This window comes from Salminus brasiliensis, chromosome 17 (assembly GCF_030463535.1).
Source record: "Salminus brasiliensis chromosome 17, fSalBra1.hap2, whole genome shotgun sequence".
NCBI classification, from domain to species: Eukaryota; Metazoa; Chordata; class Actinopteri; order Characiformes; family Bryconidae; genus Salminus; species Salminus brasiliensis.
In genome coordinates, this window is record NC_132894.1 from 23,190,554 (window position 1) to 23,214,970 (window position 24,417).

At 38.2% G+C, this 24,417-nt stretch overlaps 1 protein-coding gene across 5 annotated transcripts; it reads right to left on the bottom strand.

Moving 5' to 3' along the window:
* Nucleotides 1-572: 572 nt before the first annotated feature.
* Nucleotides 573-23,807, bottom strand: klc4 (kinesin light chain 4). Of its 5 annotated transcripts, none has more exons than XM_072659885.1 (16): nt 23,711-23,807; nt 17,136-17,388; nt 12,829-13,059; nt 12,295-12,373; nt 11,972-12,200; nt 11,663-11,750; nt 11,342-11,443; nt 10,993-11,166; nt 10,663-10,762; nt 5,273-5,322; nt 5,108-5,175; nt 4,887-4,995; nt 4,221-4,325; nt 2,150-2,268; nt 1,868-1,928; nt 573-1,782 (listed from the first exon to the last, which is right to left on the bottom strand). In XM_072659885.1, exons 1-16 carry the CDS (start codon nt 23,788-23,790, stop codon nt 1,699-1,701), a joined length of 1,932 nt encoding a protein of 643 aa, XP_072515986.1. In that variant the 5' UTR covers nt 23,791-23,807; the 3' UTR covers nt 573-1,698. The 5 variants fall into 5 exon arrangements, with proteins under 5 accessions (XP_072515986.1, XP_072515984.1, XP_072515987.1 ...); XM_072659883.1 differs by having other exon boundaries at nt 12,295-12,376; XM_072659886.1 differs by having other exon boundaries at nt 12,295-12,376; nt 17,136-17,407; nt 23,711-23,789.
* Between the last annotated feature and the right edge of the window lie 610 nt (nt 23,808-24,417).

Here is a 24,417-nt window from a genome sequence, read left to right on the forward strand (position 1 = left end):
TCATTCACTCTACAATAAATAAATCCACACCAGGGGCGTAGAATTGCATAGGGACATGTCCCTATCAATATCTAGGGACTAGTAAACAGTCCCTAGCACTCATTTTAATCAAAAATACAGCGGCCATCAGTGTCTAGTCAGTGTAGTTGGTACACAAACAGTTAACTTCCCGGTCTAACAATTCCTGGTCTAACAGCTTAAAATCTTGGTGTCATATTCGATTCAGATCTATCATTTGAGCAACGTATATCTAATATTAGTAGGACAGCTTTTATGCATCTTAGGAACATTGCCAAACTAAGAAACTCCTTTCTTTTTCCTTGCCACTGTCGCTGTTGGCTTGCTCACTAGGGGTCTTAGATTTTCATGTCTTCTTATGTTATTTCTTGTTTCTGTCTTTTACTAATTACTGATTATGTAAAGATGCAGTGTGACAATAACAGTCACACAAAGCGCTAAACAAATAAATTTAACTTGACTTGAAATGAAATTACTTCTACTTAGTTATAATACCTCAAACTCTCAAAATTGTAAAAATGAATACAATTGTCATTTATCTAAATATGTTTTAAACAAGGACAGATTTTCAGTGTTTACATTTTCACAAATGACTGTTTATATATTAACACATTTAGATAACCTGAAACTCTGAGTAGTACAGCATTACAATAGACTAGAAAAAAAGTAAATCAATCTCAAATCTGCTGATTTGCCTGTTTTACCAGCATATAAGCAGTTCAAGTGTTTCTTGTTTCAGAAATCTTGAAATCCACAGATGCACTGAACAGCCATTTCTTAATAACATTGCATACTACAGAAACCGATCTGAAAATGGTTGGTCATCTTCTTATAGCCTTCCACTGTCTTGAGGGAATCAATTACTTTCTGTTTTTAAATCTTTGAAACAGTTGCTTAGAAAAGGCCATGTTTCATGAGTGTGTTAGTATAGGGTTTTTTAGAGTCATTGAAAGGAGTCTATGGGTGCCAAACCTTTGCACAGACCACATTGAAGATTTATATTTATATTTTTTATGTTTTGAAAGACAGAGCATTAGCTTGACTAAAAAGTGTTTACTACATCTTAATTGTGCTTCTCAATTGTGCTACATGCTAGTGAAATTGTAGCACTGCAGTGTGTAAATGCTGCAACATTAAATATAAGGATATGAATAATAAATATAAGGATACAAAGGTCCAAGCCCAACCAAACCAAATATACTGACCTGTAGGATATGCCATTTAAACTTTATAAAATACCAATAAGGCTTCATGAATTAATGTGGAACACATGTAACAACCCAGTTTTAATTTAGGGATACAGTTTTGAGCTTTTGTTCAGAAACTTTGGGATAAACATGGCTCTAGGCTTGGTCCCACATGAATTTTTTTTCTCTGTGGCCAGGTTTCACAAAGAGGTTTGAAAGACACTGAACCATGTGCCCATTTCCAAAATAATTAATGTAGATATTACACAATCATTAAACAGCTACTGGCACTCAAGTCAGATTAAAAAACAAATAAATCAAAAAAGCTGCAACTGCTGGTTTCCTATGTTTTACAATGATCATTGATCACATTAATTCATAACTAATACCAGTGGTACATAAGGTAAAATGATATAGATGAAAGAAAGAAGATATGAATAATGAGAGAAGATTTAGGTGTGTGTGTGTGTTTGTATTGCTGTATCTATGTTTCCTATTGGCTGGAGCTACTGTACAGCTCCACTGTACTGGAGCTCAGAGGTCGACTCTCTCTGAGCCTCCTGCCTGCTCCAACGCTCTGAGAACAGAGAACAAGGTTTCAGCATATGGCGGAAATGGAGAAACAATATAAGCTTGTTCTGGTTTTATTTAAATCATCTCACCGGAAAGGAGTCATCATCTCCACTCTTGTTCAGATAAGTCAGTGAGGCAGCCCTCTTCATGCTGGATGAGACACACCATACATCAAAGTATACTTTTTACATCTGTGTGATACTTGTGATCTAAAAGTTCTAAAATATCTTTTGATGTCCACCAAATGAAAATGAACAATTAACACAATCAAATAGTTTCTACCATAATTCATATGTATGTCAAAATTTACAACATTTACATACAGCCTTCCAGGTTAATGTTTTCTGTGTGTGTGTGTGTATTTGTCTTACTAAGGGTTATATGATTCTGCTGGTATGGTTCCCTGTAGTTTCTTCACTAGCATCTCACTGCTCCTACGCAGCACCTCCCGCAGTTTTCCCAAAGAACCACTCCTCCTCAGAGTGCCATCCTACACACACACACACACTGGTTCTGCTATACTTTCTGAGGACCTTTTATTGATATAATGATTACTGTAGCTAATTAACACTACATCATTTGAACTTGTGAGGACCACAGTAATGTTCTCACGTAACAACAAAATATGACATATGACCCAAATGTGAGGACATCTGGTCCCTGACCAAATACACACACCACAGTTTACCATACACAGCATTCTAAACACACAAACACAGAAATGTACAAATTGCATTAACAAGCAGCTAGCATTATGAGGCTTTCTTTTCAGACACATTCTTATGCCACAACATTACTCAGTGCCCTGCCATAGTGACCTGGATTTCTATAGAAACATGCTACACTAAATAACAAACTACATTCCCATGGCTGGGATGATAAAGCAACACATTGTGTACCATTCTAAAAAAAAAGAAGGGGGTTAGTGGAGTGTGGGTATTTATTGTGATGCGGAAAGTGAGTAAGAGAGAGTGTTGTTTTTGTTTTGTTTTTAATGGCTTTTGACAAACATTAATGCAAAGTTCACAAATGACTGTGGTTAAACCTACATTTTGTGATGCTGTCTTTACACCATACAAGCAAACATGTATATAAGTATAAGACATATGTCAGGAGAGTACAGAAGAATATATATTCAGTATGATTAAAAACACCTCCCAATGTTAAAAACCACACAAAAAGAGAAATCACTCAAAAAGGAATGCAGGAGGTTTAGTGTAAAGATCTGCAGGGGCAGATCCAATCCCTAAACATATGCATGTGTCACAAATGCTCAGTAAGGTGATAAAATGGTGCCAGGGTGATCAGAGACAACCTACCATAAACATTGTTTTTATTGATTGTTTTACAATTTATTTGATCAATTTATTCATCTTAAGAACTTATTACTTACTAATTAACTGGGACACATGATATTTCATAGTAATCTCTTAAGCTGTGTCACAATGACCATTTGTTCAGACATGTTTTCAGATGTTTTTAGGGCCCTAAGCAACTAACTCACAAGAGTATGATTATTGAACATTACTATAGTTAAGTCAAGTCAAGTCAAATTTATTTGTATAGCGCTTTTTACAACTGTTGTCGTCACAAAGCAGCTTTACATAATTATTACTTAATAAAGAACATGGTCATGTGACATGGTCATAACTGTGTTATGCAGTATCAAGTCACATACAGACCAGAAGACCATTTTCTATCCATTCATATTCTTCTCTTTCACCTTTTCAGAAATGTTAAGAAAAGTAGATTCTTTGTTTATAGAGAATGATAGGAAAATGATCCTACTTGTTTTGTTGTTTTACTTTTAACAAATCAATAGAAAAAATGGATTCCAAGGATTACTATTACAACATTTCATCACATCAGGTTTTATTGCATGTTCCCTTTTCCTTTTCACTTGTACTGTTTACTACGACCATTTGGCAAGTGGTTAGCAGGCTTATGCATAAAATTTGCATAATTAGTTAATAGAGTTAATAAAGTTGTGGAGACGTTTAAAGCAGGGATAGGCTATAAAACATTTCCCAAGCTGCTGGTGGCAGCATCATGCTGTGGGGATGCTTTTCTTCAGCAGGGAGAGGAAAGCTGGTCAGAGTTTATGGGAAGATGGATGGAGCTAAATACAGAGCAATCCTGAATGAAAACCTGTTGCTACAGTGGAATGGTTGGATGAAAGAATATTTATGTGTTAGAATGACCGAGTCAAAGTCCTCACAATTCTGCAATTTGGCTTCATTTTTGTAAATAATTGACACCATGGAATCTGTTTGTTTCTGTTCATCTGAGGTTGTATTTAATTAATTTTAGGACCTTCTAAGGACTATATGTTTTGTTTTTTATGTCCTCATACATGAAACCACAGGATGCAAAGATAATGTTTACATGACTGCATGCATTTTAACACGTGTGTAAATCTGTGACAGAACAAGAACAACTCACCCCGTTCCACTCCACACTACCATCTTCTCCAGGTTCATACTTAACACTGTAAAGGGAAGAGCTTCTTCTTCGGTTGACATCTTTCAGAGGATCCAATGATGCTCCCTGACACACACCCATAAAATAATATGATGCTATGATGCAATTTGAAATAATCCCTTAAATGTTTTCCCCCTTGAGTCACACTGCATTCATTCAGTTTAGTTAACAAACATAATTTTAACTGACTCTGTAGCCTGAGAAATTACATGTCATTCAGATTACTTGAGTACATAGTTGTTGAGGCTTGTGCAATGTTCTGTTAAATATATAGTATGTATGCTGAAAAAGTTTTTTATAACAAAAAAAAAAAAATTCTTTAATAGTGGTTTTGACTGGAAATTGGCAGCGAAAGGGGTGGGCTTTTTTACAGTTACTAAATACTACATACAGCATTTCATTACTACAGCAGTAATCATTAATATACTTTAATTACAGCATATTACTGTAACTGTACAGGTCCAGTTCACCATGCGTCACAATATACAGTTGTAGTTTGTTTTTTACTGTTAATGTAGTATAATAAATTACTATGAAAAATAATGCCACTAGAAGCCAGTATTTTGCTGTCATTTTCATTGTAGTGAGAATCAAGTCTCACAGCCCTGACAGCTCCCTGTGTCTGACCTGTTTCCGTGTCTTCATGGCACACTCCTCAAGCATATCTGCTGCTTCAGGTTTACCTTGCTGGCGATACAGAACTGCAAGATTCCGTAGGGTAGTACTTATTGTAGGGCTATAGGGAAACATGTAAACATATTTGTAAAATGTATTATCTAATGAATACTTTAGATCTGAAGAATGTTCCAATTAAATCTATAATTGCTTGTCTCTGTATTTTTCCTTACCTGGTTACCTTGCAGGCTTTATACCAGTCCCTATGTTCACCACCTTGAGCATTTTCACCGATCATATGCTGTGAGGACAAAAACAAAGACTGAACAAATGAACAAAAACAAAAACACACTTACATATGAGGATCACTAGTCCTTTACAATATTAATTCAACTTACTTTAGTCTCTTCCCTCTCTTCCGCATGCATCCAGATGGGTTTGTTTTCAGCTGGAAGAAAAGAAAAAGGAGTGGGAGGAATGAGGGTGTGATGTTTTTAGAGTTGACTACTAACAAGAGCTGAGGTCATGATGGTAAGTTACTCACTACATCTTATTACACTACGCTGTACCTCTGAGCATTCGGAGAACTGTATTACCTGTCACCAAACACATGGACATATTTTTTGTAGCCTGGCAAGACTAGCTGAAGCACTAAATTCTAAATATGTTTTACCTAATTATAGAGTGGCAAGCACTTTACAGTTTTCTGCATTAATTTGTCATCAAATGTGATCTGATTCTCATCCAAGACAAGCCTATTGACAAATGTAATGTGCCTAAAATAATAACACAAGAAAATCTGATTATTCATGTCTTCATTGAGAACAACCATAAAAACCTCATATTGCTAGTGGATAAAGTATGTAAACCCTTGGGTATTAACTCAAGTGTTCACATACTTTATCCACTAGCATTATGAGGTTTTTATTTCAAATATGCAAATTGGAGTCTTCTTAAGAAAATGAGTTTGAAGGTATGGACTAGAGCTACTTTGACTGATAAGACACACTCAAACTTTGAGTTTGCTTTGCACAAGAAGGATATGCATATGTAAGCCATGCCTCGCCAAAAAGAGCTTTTAGAGTATTTACGATTAAAAATTGTTGATTTACATAAAGTTAGAGTTACAAAGTGATTTCAAGGACTTTAGAAATTTATCAGTCTGCAGTGAGGCAAACAATCTAACAAATTAAGACAATTTGTGACTTTGACTGTAGGAAGTAGGTGCCCAGTCAAAATGACCCCAAGAGCACAATGGAGACTGTGAGTTAAAGAAACAACTGCATCAGGGCCTGGTCAGCTTACAATCATTGAGGGTATGATGAATTCCCAAGTGTAACAAAAAATTCTACAGGATAATGTGAGAGTGTCTGTGCGTCAGCTGAAACTCTGTAGAAGTTGAGTGATGCAACAATGACCCAAAACACCAGACCAAGTCCACAACAGAATGGCTTACAAAAAACGAAATCTGTTTTTTGGAGTGGCCAAGTCAGAGCACAGATCTCGACCCAGATCTATAGAAATGCTATGAACTGAATTGAAAGCCCTACATAAAATAAGAGATAAGATAAGATAATCCTTTATTAGTCCCACAGTGGGGAAATTCTCAGTGTCACAGCAGAAAGGGATAGCAAGACACATAAAAAAAATGTAGATAAATAATTTACACTATATACATACAATATAAATAAGAATAAAAAAAGCAATAACAATATTATTTACAGGTTATTGCAAATGACATTGTATTTTTACATTGAGGGACCTCTGTTCCCTGAACATGTGTGTTTAGTTAAGTGTGTGTGTATGTGTTTCGCTGGGAGCAGTGTTGGTTGTGGAGTCTGACGGTAGCAGGAAGGATGGACCTGCGATACCGCTCCTTCACACACTTGAGTCTCATGCATGGGGTGGGAGCTGTTCTCCAGCATGGATGCCAGCTTGGTTGTCATCCTCCTGTCTCCCACCACCTGCACTGGGTCTAAGAAGCACCCCAGGACAGAGCCAGCCCTCTTTATGAGTTTGTTCATTCTCTTCTTATCTGTCGTCGAGATGCTAGGGCCCCAGCAGACCACTCCGTAAAAGATGGCAGATGCCACCACTGTGTCGAAAAAAGTCTGCTCTGGCCTTTCTTGTAGAGAGCAGCAGTGTTGACTGACCAGTCTAGTTTGTTGTTCAGATGAACACCCAGGTATTTATAAGAGTCCACACTCTCGATGTTCATACCCTGGATGTTCACTGATGGAGGGGGGTGTCTGCGCCTGGGGAAATCCACCACCAGTTCTTTGGTCTTTCCTGCGTTTATCTGCAGGTTCTGCAGACACCAGTCCACAAAGTCCTGAATAAGTTCTCTGTACTCGATGTCCTCCTCATGGTTATGAGGCAGACGATCGCTGAGTCATGAGAGAACTTCTGCAGGTGACAGGTCGGTGAGCTGTACATGAAGTCAGCAGTGTACAGGGTGAAGACGAACGGTGCCAAGACCATTCCTTGAGGGGCTCCTGTGCTGCTGACCACCATATCAGAGACACAGTCCCGTGCCCTCACATACTGTGGTCGGTTGGTGAGGTAGTCCAGTATCCAGTTCGACAGGTGACTGTCCACTCCACAATGTCCCAGCTTGTCCTTTAGAAGCCCTGGCTGTATGGTGTTAAAAGCACTGGAGAAATCAAAGAAGGTGATCCTCACAGTGCTGCCGGGCTTCTCCAGGTGAGAAAGAGCTCTGTGTAGAAGATAGATGACAGCATCATCCACCCCGACACCAGACTGGTAGGCAAACTGGAGAGGGTCCATGGATGGGCTCACCAGAGGGCGGATGTGGTTAAGGACCAGCCTCTCCAGTGACTTCATTAGATGAGAATGGTGCAGCAAAGCAATCAGAGGAATAAATCTGTAACATTACCATGATTTAAACACTCATGTTTAAATCATTTTACCTATGGAAGACTAATGGGATTCATATATTTTGTACAAAGTTAGGTTATTTTACTTATTTATTTATTTATTTATGTTTAAAGGCTAGTCAATTTTCTCTCCTTTTTCAGAGCAAAAACTGCCCCGCTTTCTGTGTTTATGCTGACCTCCTGTCAGTCACTGTATGAGACACTTCTCAATGCCCCATTAACAGCTTGTTTTATGTTCTCCTGTTTTTTATCCTGTTGGTCTGTTCTACTTTAGTGTGGATCTCTGGTTATGTTTTGTTATTTCTATTAAATCTACCTGCATTTATGTCCGCATCCACCTCAAAGCTCTCTACCGTGACACGATAAGAAACGTAATAAAACAATAATTAACATTAACATTAAAGTGCTTTTTCAAATTTGAGATAATTTTTTTTGATGCACAATATATCTGCGGCCAATATATGGATTTTTCAGTAATTGTCCGGTCGGTCCGATATAGGAATTTTGGCCGATACTGCAACCAATAACTTGCGCATGCGCACTGACGCACATACACTGAGGCTCCACTTTGAATCACGTTATGCTCTCCCAAGGTGTCGTTATTTTTCAGATGTTGCCCTGCTGGCTTTGTGCAATGTTGTTGCCACACATATACACGACCTACTCAAAGCTAATGTCAGAGTTAATTGAGTAGACGACTTACAGACATAAGTAAAATAAAACTTTGGGTTAACTACTTTCAGGAAATATATGAACTACAGGTCAGCTGCAGCTAACAATGCTAACCAGCAACACAGGTAGTGTGATAAACTCATTGGAGTTCCTTACAAGAAAATATTAGCCAGCGAATACACTCAAATATTCTTTGTGCAATGTTGTTGCCACACATATACACGACCTACTCAAAGCTAATGTCAGAGACGTTAGCTTTACCACTGAAATATGGATGTTAGTCCTGTAAAAAAAAGTGAGCAGACTGTAGCCCAGCTGGAGGAAGAGAAAAAGCACCTGGAGTCCTGGGCTGTATGGCACGCACTTTACAGCTAGCCGTTAACAAAGGTGCCCTAAGCCAATGAAGCATATCAGACTGTGTGTCCATCGGGAGAAAGCTAGTCGGTCATTTTAATCTTGCTCCCATCTTGCTAATTCCTGTCTCAAAGACGTACAGGAACAACTGGGGATTAAAAAAAAATGTATTACAAGAAGATATTTCCACGAGGGGGAACAGCATGTTTTATATGATGAGGAGCTTGTTGGAACAGAAAAAGCTGCATGTGCGGCAGTTCACAAGATACCGGTGAGCGTATCCCTAAATCATTGGATTCTAATTGAAAACATGGTGACTCTGCTCGAACCATTTGAGCATTTGATACAAGAAATGAGCTCATCAACGGCCCTATTATCAGATGTGATCCCCTCGACCGAGGAGTTGAAAAGTCTGTTAAAAAAAGAGACTGAAATCTGATCACGGAGTGAAAACAACCAAGGAAACCTTGCTACAAGCAGTAAATGAGCGATTCCGCAACATTAGTACAGAACCTTTGTATTTTCTTGCAACAGTCCGGGATCCCAGATATAAGGATCGCTACTTTGACTCTGAAACAAAACCAAAAGCAATAGAAATGTCGCGAGAACAAGTGGACTGTATGCCCATGGCGCTGCTCCGAGTAAAAGTCTGGACAGACTGGATTTCCTCCTTTTCATTTTTGAAAAAGCATTGAAATTTATTTATTACTGTTTATGTTTCCATTTTCATATGTGACAGTCCAGCCATAGATTCCACCTGGTTTTATGTAGGCCACAACTGTAGACTGTTTTTATAACTATAGTTCAAGGGAAAAAAGTTTTCTTTTGGTACAACCTCTATTTGGAATAATCATCTCATGAGATGAAGTAGTGTGTGATTTTGTTGGAGTTTTTTGGCTTTTATTCATCAAGCAAAATATCTATTGTTGCTGACTGTATAGTTATATTTGCAGTTATATTATTTCTTGGAGCTTCCCATAAGCTGCCACACGTCTAAGCTGTCATACATGTAATTTTCTTGTTGCTGCCTGTACCAATTTAAGGCAAAAAAAATCTAATAATTTTTTTTTTTCTGTGTGAGAACAACAACAACAACATGTTTCTACTAGGCAGGTATGCAAATGCTGTACATTTAAATAATACCCTGAACTGTTTGAGTAACAGACTTAATGAATTGAGTAGACGACTTACAGACATAAGTAAAATAAAACTTTGGGTTAACTACTTTCAGGAAATATATGAACTACAGGTCAGCTGCAGCTAACAATGCTAACCAGCAACACAGGTAGTGTGATAAACTCATTGGAGTTCCTTACAAGAAAATATTAGCCAGCGAATACACTCAAATATTCTCACAGAAGCAAATTATTACAAACCAAATTCTAAGTGTTTATAGTTTCTAGTTTCACTAGCAATAAGCTAAATGTTCTAGTGATTAACACAGCATATCAAGGTTACATGCTTATACTGTCTACCACTCAGACACAGGAGTTCACTTACTTAACCGCTTGATGTAATTGTTTCTTAAATCTTGACTAATGCTTCTCTAAATACATTATTCTTTTCTAAAAATAAAATTGAGTATTCAGAAAACACTCGGTTGATGAGTGTCAGCTTCTTAACATGTGTAAACCATGTTGCAAAGTGAAAGAAAGGAAGTGTGAGAAAGTACAAAGTATTACAGGCAAAGGGTCACACAGTACATTCACTAATCTTAAACTCACAAACAAAAGACACAAATAAGTGTTCAATAATCCTGGTATAGGGCTTCATGTCTCACAGTAATTACAATATCCCACAGATATTTTAAGACCCGAATGTAATACTCAACTAAGATAATCATGCTTTAAAAGTCACACACTCACCATCTACTATTCCAAATTCCTTCTCGTGGGCTCGTGTAAGAATTTCTTTGTACAGGATCTCAGCCTCCTTGTACTTGGCCTGTTTCAAATAGCAGGATGCCTAAAAGAAAGTGTAGCAAAACATTTTGTACGATTGTTCCTTGATTGATAAATAGCTAATTTGTTGGAAAATCTTACATACAGTAACTCTGGAAAAGTGGATCAAAGAATATTTAGAATGCAAATTTCATAGGTAAAGCAGATTAAAAACAGATTTTGTAACTAAAATGAAAAGTGCTTTATAATTACAATTATTGTCATGTACAATTCTTTCTATATGTGAGTACTCACTAGATTGTTCTTTGTTTTTGCAACATTGGGATCATCTAGGCCCAGCCTCTTTTCATAGATCTCAAGAGCTCTGCAGTAGTAGTACTCCACCTCTTCATATTTACCCTGGTTCTGGCACACCAGGGCTAGGTTATTGAGCTGCTTAGCCACATCAGGGTGATTCCTTCCCAGCACCTGAGTATGGAAAAAGTGAAAATTCATACTAGTAGTAATAGTAGTTATGGGCTGCTTTACTATGTCCATAATATGTATTTTACTCACTGTGTTCTTTTTAATCTGAAATAAGGGCTGCATTTTTTATTTATGAAAAGGTCTGAATGTGCCGTGTAAATCTCAAGTTGCAACCTACCTTCTCCCTCAATTCCAGAGCTCTCTTACATAGTGGCTCTGCCTCAATGTACTTCCCTCTCTTCCCATAAAGCACTGCCAAGTTATTCAGAGTGGCTGCTACCTGTAATAGACCCAGAATACACAACTGTTACTATTGCAATTGCAGCGAGGTGAATGACAAGCAGTCACTGATGTCTGACAGTCTCCTATGCCAGAAGCCTGAGCCCAGTGTGGATGTTGCTCTAGACTGAATAATCATGCTGTGCATTATATTTTCATTTTTGGGCTGACCTTTTCGCTTTGTGTCTGAGTGTGCGCTGGCTTGTGGGCTGTCACTCACCGAGGGGTGCTCCTCACCCAGAGTCTTTTCTCTAATAGCCACAGCATCATAGAGGAGACGGGAGGCTTCTACGTAATTGTTTTGGTCTCTGTTGAGACAGGAGAACTTCTTTCATAGGTGTCATTGCTTTCACAGTTGTTAATTCCATAGTGTTCTTTTTAAATGGACTGTGTTGTAATACACAGTGATAAAAAAAAAAGCATCTATATTTTGAATTTGTAGTGATCTTCACTGTACTAAAACTCATTTTGATAATTGAACAATACATACATTGATCAGTATTTGTGCAAAATTTGTATGAAAACCTGCCTGTAAACAAGAGCTAGGATGTTGAGCATGGTAGCTACATCAGGGTGGTCACGGCCTGAGGTCCTCTCCAGATCCTCCAGCATCTGTTTGCAGAGTGGCACGGCCACTTCATAGCGGCCCTGGTTGGCATATTGGATCACCAGGTTGTGGAGGGCTCGAAGGCGAGCTGGAACCTCATAGCCACCTCGCTGAGCTGCTGCCAATGCAGCACTACTTGGCTTTTGAGACGCTGTTCAAACAGAGAGACCCACTCATTTGTTTTTAAAACAGTAGACAAATGGCCAGTTATTTAGAGTCAAGGGCCATGGTAGTTCAATTCTTACATCCTTGTTCCTGACCCTCTTCATCATTGGGGAAAAGATCATCCAGAGTGTCTTTTGAAGCATCATCATTTTCCTCTTCCTGCTACAACACAACAACAACAACTTTAACATAAATGTCTGACAATAATCCTGTCACCTATTGGTCTGTGGCATTTTTTCTAATAATAATCAATAATACTGTATTCAATTTTAAATAATGTTTGCTCCAACAATAGCCCATTTATGTCATGAAATTGGTATGCCTATATTAATTCATGCCTTTAGCTTGTAGAATTTTGAAATGCTGAAGTTGTGTGATTCAACTATATGCTGTATTCATTGTTACCAAAATAAGCAAAATGAAAATGACTTAAGACAGCAGAATATGAATCAAAACAATGCTTTCATGATGAATTAATGTTGCATAATGTGTTGTCTTGACTACACCATATACTATGGCATCTAGAAAGAAAAGATACTGTCTAAAACACAAACTGAGAGAGCCAAAGTTACTTAGAACCAACAGGGATGAGTGCAAGGGGCTGTCTGTCCTACCACTGACAAGATGTCCTTGTCATACTTCTTCAGCTGATTCATGAACTCCAGGTGCTTTTTCTCTTCCTCTAGCTGGGCTACAGTCTGCTCACTTTTTTGCAGCTTTTGCTGAGTGATACTCAGCTCGTCCCGCAGCCACTGGTTCTCCTGGCACAGCCGTCGCACCTGTGCTCGCAGCTTTTGCTTCTCTGACTCAACTGTGCTTAGGTGGCTGGCCAGAGCTGTCATCACCTGCAGCAGCAGCAGGGGGACAATACCAGTCAGAGCAAATTGTGCAATAAGGAGATGACACAATGCATCATCTAAGCTGCATAAATCACATTTTCTGCCAAGCTTCAAAGGTAGGATATATTGTCAGGAACATATCCCCGAGACACACTGCTGAGATTAATGTGTTATTATTAGTTTTTATGTTTCTTCATAAGGCTTTCTAGCCCACGCATTTCTCTGGGCCATGTCCTTAAGTTGACTTAGTCTTTTTGAAACACCCAATCCAGAGCCATACGCTATATACTCTATAATAAATATATATATATATATATATATATATATATATATATATATATATATATATATATATATATATACACACACTGTGTGCAGAATTATTAGGCAAATGAGTAGCAAGGTGGAGGTGGGGTACTGGTATGGGCTGGTATCAAAGATGAACTTGTGGGACCTTTTCGGGTTGAGGATGGAGTGAAGCTCAACTCCCAGACCTACTGCCAATTTCTGGAAGACACTTTCTTCAAGCAGTTGTACAGAAAGAAGTCGGTATCGTTCAAGAAAAACATGATTTTCAATCACATGCATCCAAATACTCCACAGCGTGGCTGGCCAGTAAGGGTCTAAAAGAAGAAAAAATGGCCAAAACATGGCCCCCTTGTTCACCTGATCTGAACCCCATAGAGAACCTGTGGTCCCTCATAAAATGTGAGATCTATTGCTGCACGCAATGTTGATCGTAAACAGATCAAGCAACTGACAGAATCTATGGATGGAAGGCTTTTGAGTGTCATCGTAAAGAAAAGTGGCTATATTGGTCACTGATTTGTTTTTGGTTTTGTTTTTAAATGTCAGAAATGTTTCTTTCTGAATTTTGTTATATTGGTTTACCTGGTGAAAATAAACAAGTGAGATGGGTATATATTGGTATTTCATTAAGTTGCCTAATAATTCTGCACAGTAATAGTTACCTGCACAAACAGATATCCTCCTAAGATAGCCAAATCTAAAACAAACCAACTCCAACTTCCAAAAATATTAAGCTTTGAAATTTATCTTTTGGGTTGATTGAGAACATAGTTGTTGTTCAATAATAAAAAGAATCCTCTTAAATACAACTTGCCTAATAATTCTGCACACACTGTATATATATATATATATATATATATATATATATATATATATATATATATACATACAGTGAGTCCAAGAAGTATTTGATCCCTTGCTGATTTTCTTTGTTTGCCCACTAATAAAGACACTATCCTTCTGCACTTTTAATGGTAGATATATTCTAACATGGAGAGACAGAATATCAAGACAAAAATCCAGAATATAATTTTAAAGAATATATTTTAATTAATTTGTATTTCAATGAGGAAAATAAGTATTTGATCCCTCTTGCCAAACACACTCAATACTTAGTGGCAAAGCCTTTGTTTGCAAGCACAGCGGTGAGACGTTTGTTGTAGTTAACCACAAGTTTAGCACACACACCAGGGGGAATTTTGGCCCACTCTTCTTTGCAGATCCTCTCTAAATCATGAAGGTTGGTGGGCTGTCGCTTGGCAACTCTGACCTTCAGCTCCCTCCATAGATTTTCGATCGGATTGAGGTCTGGCGACTGGCTGGGCCACTCCATGACCTTAATGTGATTTTTCTTGAGCCAATCCTTTGTTGCCTTTGCTGTATGTTTAGGGTCGTTATCATGTTGGAAGACCCAACCACGGCCCATTTTCAGATCCCTGGCAGAGGGGAGGAGGTTGTCCCTCAGGATTGTGCGGTACATGGCTCCATCCATCTTCCCAGTGATGCGGTGAAGTAGCCCTGTACCCTTGGCAGAGAAACACCCCCAAAACATTATGCTTCCACCTCCATGCTTGACGGTGGGCACAGTGTTCTTGGGGTCATAGGCAGCATTTTTCTTCCTCCACACATGGCGGGTGGAGTTGAGGCCAAAAAGTTCAATTTTGGTCTCGTCTGACCACAAAACCTTCTCCCAATAACTTGGTTCATCTTTCAAATGATCATTGGCATACTTGAGGCGCGCCTCCACATGTGCTCTCTTCAGCAGGGGTACCTTTCGGGCACTGCAGGATGTGAATCCATTGTTGCGCAAAGTGTTGCCAATTGTTTCCTTGCAAACTGTGGTCCCAGCTGCCTTCAGGTCATTTGCTAACTCCTGCCGAGTGGTTGCAGGACGATTTCTGACTGTTCTCAGCATCATTGCCACCCCACGAGGCGAAATCTTCTTTGGAGCACCGGGCCGAGGTCTGTTGATTGTCATGTTATACTCTTTAAACTTTCTGATAATTGCACCAATAGTTGTTACTTTCACATCCAACACCTTACTAATCTTTTTGTAGCCCATTCCAGCTTTGTGAAGGTCAACAATTCTGACTCTGAGGTCCTGTGACAGCTCTTTGGTTTTACCCATGTTGGAGACTTGAAATCTGTGTGATCTGTCTGATTCTGTGGACAGGTGTTTTTCACACAAGTGATTAGTGAGAACAGGTGGCTTCAGGTCAGGTAACAAGTTGATTGGGAGTGTCTAACTGGTCTGTAAAAGCCAGAACTGCTAATGAATACTAAGGGATCAAATACTTATTTCACTCCATGAAATACAAATCAATTAATATATATTCCTTAGATTTATTTTCTGGATTTTCTTTTTAATATTCTGTCTCTCCATGTAAGAATACATCTACCATTAAAAGTATAGAATGATCATGTCTTTATTAGTGGGCCAACGAAGAAAATCAGCAAGGGATCAAATACTTCTTGGACTCACTGTATATATATATATAGTTTGGACACACCTTCTCATTCAATGCGTTTTCTGCATTTTCATGACTATTTACATTGTAAATTCTTACTGAAGGCATCGAAACTATGAATTAACACATGTGTAGTTATGCACTTAACAAAAAAAGGTGAAATAACTGAAAACATGCTTTATATTCTAGTTTCTTCAAAATAGCCACCCTTTGCTCTGATTACTTCTTTGCACACTCTTGGCATTCTCTCAATGAGCTTCAAGAGTTAGTCACCTAAAATCTCCTTCTTGGTCAAATAGCCCTTACACAGCCTGGAGGTGTGTTTGGGGTCATTGTCCTGTTGAAAAATAAATGATGGTCCAACTAAACGCAAACCAGATGGGATGGCATGTCACTGCAGGATACTGTGGTAGCCATGCTGGTTCAGTGTGCCTTCAATTTTGAATAAATCCCCAACAGTGTCACCAGCAAAACACCCCCACACCATCACAGCTCCTCCTCCATGCTTCACAGTGGGAACCAGGCATGTGGAATCCATCCGTTTACCTTTTCTGTTTCGGTTCTTGCCATAATATGAATTTTAACAGTTGTCCAATAGGGCTGTCGGCTGTGTAGTAACCTGACTTCTGCACAACACAACTGATGGTCCCAACCCCATTGATAAAGCAAGAAATTTCACTAATTAACCCTGATAAGGCACACCTGAAAACCATTTCAGGTGACTACCTCTTGAAGCTCATTGAGAGAATGCCAAGAGTGTGCAAAGCAGTAATCAGAGCAAGGTGGGTGTTTTGAAGACAGTATTTTGAAGACACTATTTTGAAAACATATAAAACATGTTTTCAGTTATTTCACCTTTTTTTGTTAAGTACATAACTCCACGTGTTCATTCATAGTTTTGATGCCTTCAGTGAGAATCTACAATGTAAATAGTCGTGCGTCCAAACTTTTGGCCTGTACTGTGTGTGTATGTATATAATATATATATATATATATATATATATATATATATATATATATATACACACACATACATACATACATACACACATTCTATAATATATTCACATGTATATTTGTCCATATCTCTGCTTATATCCCCTATATACTGTAATTACTGTACATTCTGCACTTATTGCTTATTTAACTTCTGGTTAGATGCTAAATTATATTTTGTTGCCTTCCACCTGTTCGTGTGTAATGACAATAAAGTTGAATCTAATCTAATCTGATCTATACTTTCATGTATTTTAATTACAACTACTCTGTTCATTTACCTATACATTTTTCCATTACTTGCCTTACCTGTGCCTCCCCTAAGCCTAGCTCAATCATCTCTACAGACTTGCGGAGCAGTGAGGACTTTTCATGCACCAAGCTGGCCTCCTCATCCTTGGTCAAGCACTTAATGGTCTCCTCCAGACTGTGCAGTATTGTGCTGTGCTCACTTTTCAGTGCATCTAGCCCCTGGATCACCAACTTGGTGCTGGAGATGATCTCCTCCTGCGTTAGCCTTTCCAGCTTCTCCTCACTGGGGTACACCATTGTGGAAATGCTACTAGGGACAGGAAAGGGAACTGAAAAAAGATAAGGATTTAGCCACTGTAAGAGTGATGTACAATGGGGAAAAAAGTATTTAGTCAGTCACCAATTGTGCAAGTTCTCCCACTTAAAAAGATGAGAGGCCTGTAATTGACATCATAGGTAGACCTCAACTATGTGTGACAAAATGAGAAAAAGAAATCAGAAAATCACAGTGTCTGATTTTTAAAGAATTTATTTGCAAATAATGGTGGAAAATAAGTATTTGGTCAATAACAAAAGTTCATCTCAATACTTTGTTATATATCCTTTGTTGGCAATGACAGAGGTCAAACGTTTTCTGTAAGTCTTCATAAGGTTGGCACACACCGTTGCTGGTGTGTTGGCCCATTCCTCCATGCAGATCTCCTCTAGAGCAGTGATGTTTTGGGGCTGTCGGCGGGCAACATGGACTTTCAACTCCCTCCAAAGTTTTTCTATGGGGTTGAGATCTGGAGACTGGCTAGGCCACTCCAGGACCTTGAAATGCTTCTTACGAAGCCACTCCTTTGTTGCTATGGCAGTGTGCTTGGGATCATTGTCATGCTGAAAGACCAAGCCACGTTTCATCTTCAATGCCCTTGCAGATGGAAGGAGGTTTGCACTCAAAATCTTACAATACATGGCCCCATTCATTCTTTCATGTACACGGACCAGTCGTCCTAGTCCCTTTGCAGAGAAACAGCCCCAAAGCATGATGTTGCCACCCCCATGCTTCACAGTTGGTATGGTGTTCTTTGGATGCAACTCAGCATTCACTCTCCTCCAAACACAACGAGTTGTGTTTGTACCAAACAGTTCTACTTTGGTTTCATCTAACCATAAGACATTCTCCCAATACTCTTCCGGAACATCCAAATGCTCTCTAGCAAACTTCAGACGCGCATGGATATGTACTGGCTTAAGCAGGGGAACACGTCTGGCACTGCAAGTCCCTGGCGGCGTAGTGTGTTACTGACGTTAGCCATTGTAACGTTGGTCCCAGCTTTCTGCAGATCATTCACTAGGTCCCCCCGTGTGGGCTGAGATCTTGCGTGGAGCCCCTGATCGAGGGAGATTAGCAGTGGTCTTGTAGGTCTCCCATTTTCTGATTATTGCTCCCACAGTAGATTTCTTCACACCAAGCTGCTTGCCTATTGCAGATTCAGTCTTCCCAGCCTGGTGCAGGTCTACAATTTTGGTTCTGGTGTCTTTGACAGCTCTTTAGTCTTCACCATAGTGGAGTTTGGAGTGTGACTCTTTGAGGTTGTGGGCAGGTGTCTTTTATACTGTTAACGAGTTCAAACAGGTGTCATTAATACAGGTAATGAGTGGAGGACAGAGAAGCCTCTTAAAGAAGTTGTTACAGGTCTGTGACAGCCAGAAATCTTGCTTGTTTGTAGGTGACCAAATACTTATTTTCCACCACTATTTGCAAGTAAATTCTTTAAAAATCAGACAATGTGATTTTCAGATTTTTTTTTCTCATTTTGTCTCTCATAGTTGAGGTCTACCTATGATGTCAATTACAGGCCTCTCTCATCTTTTTAAGTGGGAGAACTTGCACAATTGGTGACTGACTAAATACTTTTTTCCCCACTGTATTAAAACACTGGTTTAGTTATTAGTTAATACCATGTTAAAAAACAGACTTATTCACTTAGTCTTGCTATTCGTGTTACATATTCAATTTTCATTTAGGAAAAGTAACTTAAGGTGTTCACAGCTGTACATAAATGTGGTGATAAGCTGGTGAGCTTTGCGTCTCTTATCTTAAGTCAAATATTCACTCCTCTTGCACTGCCTCTACAAAGTCACATGAATGAGTCATAAAAAGTCTTGAAAGATTATTGCCACCAAAGTTCAACATTAACTAATCAGACAGCTGTAATAATCCCTTTTTTCCTATGCTGACCAATCAAATGACGAGTATTCTATCCATTATCATATTTGTGCCCAGATACACTGTGACAACACACACACATATCCTTAACAATCATTCACATGTTAAATTGCCTGTTAGCTTAAGTTTAAACATTGTAAATACTTCTTTCTTGTAATGATTAACATGAAAATAAAGATACAGACAGTTCAGGAACTCACTGCCTACAACAAAAGAAAAAAGTAACTATTAGTAAGGAATGTATTAAATGATTAAAAGATTATGTAAAATATTCATCCGATTAGTATTCTTCTGTAATTATTTCTTTATATACACATGGGATTTGAAGCTTCTGCTTTCTGGTGTGTGTGTAAATTAATACTGACATTAATACCACATTTTGCAAATGTGAGAAATATAAAATATAAATTTTTAGTTTGAATTTCTCATTTAATCACTGGCTTAGACTTTGAATAGTTGAGGGACAAAAATATTTGTAAAAAATATTTATAGTTGTGGTTGGTAGTTTCTTTGAATTGTTTATTTTCTGGGGTATAAGTATGAGAGTGTAAAGTCCAAAGTCAGTGCAGATCTGAGAAAGATAATTTATAATTTATTTTAGTCAGGAATGTGTCTTGGGCCATGTTTAAACAACTGCATATTCCAAGATCTTCATCTTTGCTAAAGTCTGAAAAAAGACCCAAACTGTCACCCTAGAGGAAATTCGGCTGGTCAGGAACAACCCAAGAGCCACCACAGATTATCACAAACACAGGTGTCACTGTTTCCATGGACCGAAAGGCTGCCACCCAAGAAAAAAGCCCCTACTACAAAATCAACACCTTTAAGTCGGACTAAACTTTGCAGCTGACAAAAGTTTTAAGGTCATGCAAATATTGAGTTGCTTGGCCACAATGACCAGAGCTATGTTTGGAGAAGATGAGCATAGGTGTGCATCTGGACACAAAACTGCACACACCAGTTTCTTGTCTCGATTATCCATAAAAGGTTAGAAAAGGTAAAGGTGCACGTATTTGTCACTGTACAGTGTACACTGTACAGCGAAATGCGTCCTCCGTATTTAATAGTGAACACACACTCACATGTGTTAGGGGCAGGTACACACACACACCCAGAGCGGTGGGCAGCCAACTCCAGCGCCTGGGGAGCAAAGAGGGTAAAGGTCCTTGCTCAAGGGCCCAACAGTGGCAGCTTGCCGAGCCCGGGAATCGAACCCACAACCCTGTTATCAATATCCCGGCGCTCTAACCGCTGAGCCACCACTGCCCCTATACACTTTCAAATTCACTGCTTCAATTTTTATGGTGGCAATTTCCATTAACTATAGATAGTGAATAGTGCTCAGATTAACTGCAATTGTAAAGTCATACCTTACCATGAAAAGGATCACAAACAGAATCACAAAAATTACTGCATTCCAGCCCTGCCACAAAATGCAGCAACATTTCAGCGATCATTTCGTTAGCACAGGAGGAATTGTTAAAGGGATATCAGCTGCTTTGTCCTTGTTGTCATGCTGATTAGAAGAAGAGACAGGCTGCTTTAAAATGTTGGTGGTGCTTGAAGTTTTCTTCTGTTAACCATAGTTAGAAAACACGTGCAGTCATCATTGCATTGCATTAAAAGGGCTTCACAGGAACCTAAATCATGTATTTTTCAAATCATTAAGAACTTTAAGGAAAGAGATTCAATTGTGAAAATGGAAATGCATTTGGTTAAATTATTAATGCTATTAATGCTTTTCTATTTTTAGTTTTTATACCCCAAAAAAACCCAAGCAACTACCTCAAGTCGAGGCATCACAGCAAGGTTCCAGTTTACAGCTCCTGATTGTTTTGTTTGGGATTAGGCATAATCAAGGAGAATAACAGCATTCATAATGCCCATATTATACAAAACAGCACAAGCTCTGTGTCATCACACTGCTTTGAGAAAAAAATATATAACTGTGGCAGAACCACAATGTTTGTCAGCACCATTAACACATGACATGCACATAGTTCCGAAAGTGTTTTCAAGAAATAATTCTTCTTTCAAGGTCTTTGTATCTCAATCCAAGTTTAGTTGATTGCACTGATTCAGATGAATACACTGATACCATGACATCATACATGAGCTTCTATGGGGACATCTGCATTTCAACCAAATTGAAATACAGTAAAATACAGTAATGACAAGCCACAGTTTTCTGCTAAACTTAGAAAGCTCTGTGGAGAAAATGAGGCAGCATTTAGGAGTGGGGACAAAGTTCTCTACATATACAGGCCTGAGAAAGCGATTAAAACATTAATTAGACATCTTTTCATGGACAGCTCTATATACATGCCTTAGTTGACATGGATAGTGATGGCTGGATGATGGATAGTAATGTAATTTCATGTTTACTTATGAAGTAGAGTACAATCACAGAATTGTACCTAAATAATGTTTGACCTAGTACTTTAAAAAGTGCTGATATGCATTATAAATGTGGTATATGGTGTGACAAAAATATATATCAAATGTATATTTGTTATTTTTTATGCAGTGTTATCTAATATATAAATACTTGAAACATTATTACCAGTTCAAGCTGAGAAATTATAATATTTTAAAAACATTATGTGTTCCAATGTGACAACCCTAGAATTAAAAGTATTCAATTATTCATATTAAATCTTACAGAATGATTACCTTGTTCTCTGCCAATGTTATAATAGTGTAGCATAGTGCTTTCAACAGTGGGTAGTCATTTAGTTAATATATTATATATTAAATCAGCCATAACATTAGCATCACCTCCTTGTTTCTTCACTCATTATCCGTTTTATCGGGTCTAGTTGGATATAGGAGCACTTTGTGGTTGTTACAGACTGTAATCCATCTTTTTCACTGCATACGTTTTTTTAAACCCTCTTTCACCCTGGACCACCACAGAGCAGGTATTCTCCACACAGCAGTGCTGCTGGAGTTTTTAAACACTGTGTCCAATCATTGCCCACTCTCTTAGACACTACTGCCTACTACTACTTCTACACTACTACTTGTAGATGTACAATCGAGAAACACATTGGATTCTTTTCATCTTCAAAGCACTTACTGGTCACATGCCAACCATATAACAATGATAATCATATATTCCAACCATACAACAATGCTCATAGAAAAGAACACTTCTTCTAGTAACTCATTCTAGAAACTGGAATACTAAAAGTGCTTACTAAACTAGGAAAACACATAGCCTGCAATTGTTTATTTTAATTTAAATTTACTTAACATTTTGGTATGTTTCAGCCTTTTTTCTAACGTTTACTATTCTTCTCTTTATTTTTATTATTTTAGTTAGTGCTTAACTATTGTTTCATTGTTTTATATATTGCTGTACCCTTTTATGTATTTATTTATTATCCATATTTTTTCTTTTTGACTTTTAATATTTGTACTTTTTCTAAGTTTTTAGAAATTAAAATCTAATCTAAATTTCCCAGCTTGTTCACCCTGTTGGCTGAAACTTCTGGTTGGTGCAGTACTCTCAGTCCATCAGTAGTGCTAAGATGAGGTGTTTAAAAACAAAATGGATCAGGAGCCCTTCATCCCAGCTTAACACACACCAACACACCACCACCATGTCAGTGTCACTGCAGTGCTAAGAATGACCGCCCAAATACTACCTGCTCTGCGATGGTCCTGTGGGGTCCTGAGCATAAACAGGGTGAAAGGAGGCTAGGAAGTATACAAAGAAACAGATGGACTACAGTATGTAATTACAGAACTACAACGTGGAAGTGGATCTGATAATGGACAATTACATTACATGTTACATTAAATATGGCTCATCTAGGATTACACCTTAGTGTACACCTTAATACAACTTCCCCGTTTAATCACTAGAAGTCACTGACTAACTTAATACAGCAGTTCTGTCTCTAAACACTAGGCTACAATTAGGCTTTCACGGCATAGCAACAAACCACTCTTTCTTTCTTACTGATATTATATTCAAATTTCTTCGTTTTCACAATTTAAAAACGTCTTATTTAAAACATTTTAAATGTTTACTGACGTTTCGGTGGCAACGCCACCGAGTGGTTTACAGTCAGGTGTTTCAGTCAGATGATCTCTTGTAAAATAAACGAACCAACAGTTAGCTATATCTCTCTAGGTCTTGGCTTAAAATAAGATACCACTAAACTAGTCTACGAACACCACAGCCTCCACCAGGACACTAACTTGGTATACTACCACTACAGCCTCTATTCGGACACAAACTTGGTATATTATCAAGTAATATATTATATTAGCCTCCACTGCGGTACTAAACTGTTACGATGTTACACAAAACTGGTCCGGTACACAAGAACCCCTAAACATAGTAAGAGGCATTGGTGTCTGTGATAACTGAATTCAATGCTAATTTCCACGCAGAAAGGCGACTTACTTGTACTGTAGCTCCAAAGTGTTTTGCTTATGCGCTCCAACTGAACAGCTAATAGGACCGGTTTCCGTTCCGACTCCCATAAATCCAAGATGTCTTCTCAATCGGCGAAATGCTTACGGCACCTTCACAGGGGTTTGGCCGTTTTGGGTGTAAAACCTTCACCAGGCGTGGCTGGAAAGAATACCTAAGGTGGTGTCAAAAATAATCATGGGCTACTTTTACTAATGTGTTTAACAGAGGCATATGTTGGGTCACCCTCTATCCTTTTTTTTTTTTTTTTTTTTACAATGGGTTTCTTTATATATTATAGGCAGATGAAAGACTACTCACCACGGAAACCTACCATTAGTGCATTTTGCTTTAACACATTTACATTGTGTGAATTTCACTGAAACAGAAACTCGTCAAACTATACCATAGGTATTTACAAACATTAATATTAATTTCTTCTTAATTTATAAAAATTATAATTTATTTATGCATGTTAGAGAGTCACACCATAATACTTTTTAAAATGACCTTGGGTTGTATTGCATGTAGTTTGTTTAATGTGTAAGAGACAAAGTTTCTATGATGTTTAGGTCAGGTTTAGTTTACATCAACATTTTAAGATTTTAAGGTGTTATGTTTGGGATCGTCATGTCGTAGATACCATCCTTGGTACAACTTCAGCCTTTTCACAAATGTTTTAAACCAGCATCCAGATT

Coding starts and splice junctions, on each gene's coding strand:
- klc4 (XM_072659883.1), bottom strand. CDS start 23,790: ATGGGAGTCGGAACGGAAACCGGTCCTATTAGCTGTTCAGTTGGAGCG. Junction 12,201..12,294: donor AGAGGGTCAGGAACAAGGAT/GTAAGAATTGAA, acceptor CTGTTTGAACAG/CGTCTCAAAAGCCAAGTAGT. Junction 1,929..2,149: donor GCAGAATCATATAACCCTTA/GTAAGACAAATA, acceptor TGTCTCATCCAG/CATGAAGAGGGCTGCCTCAC.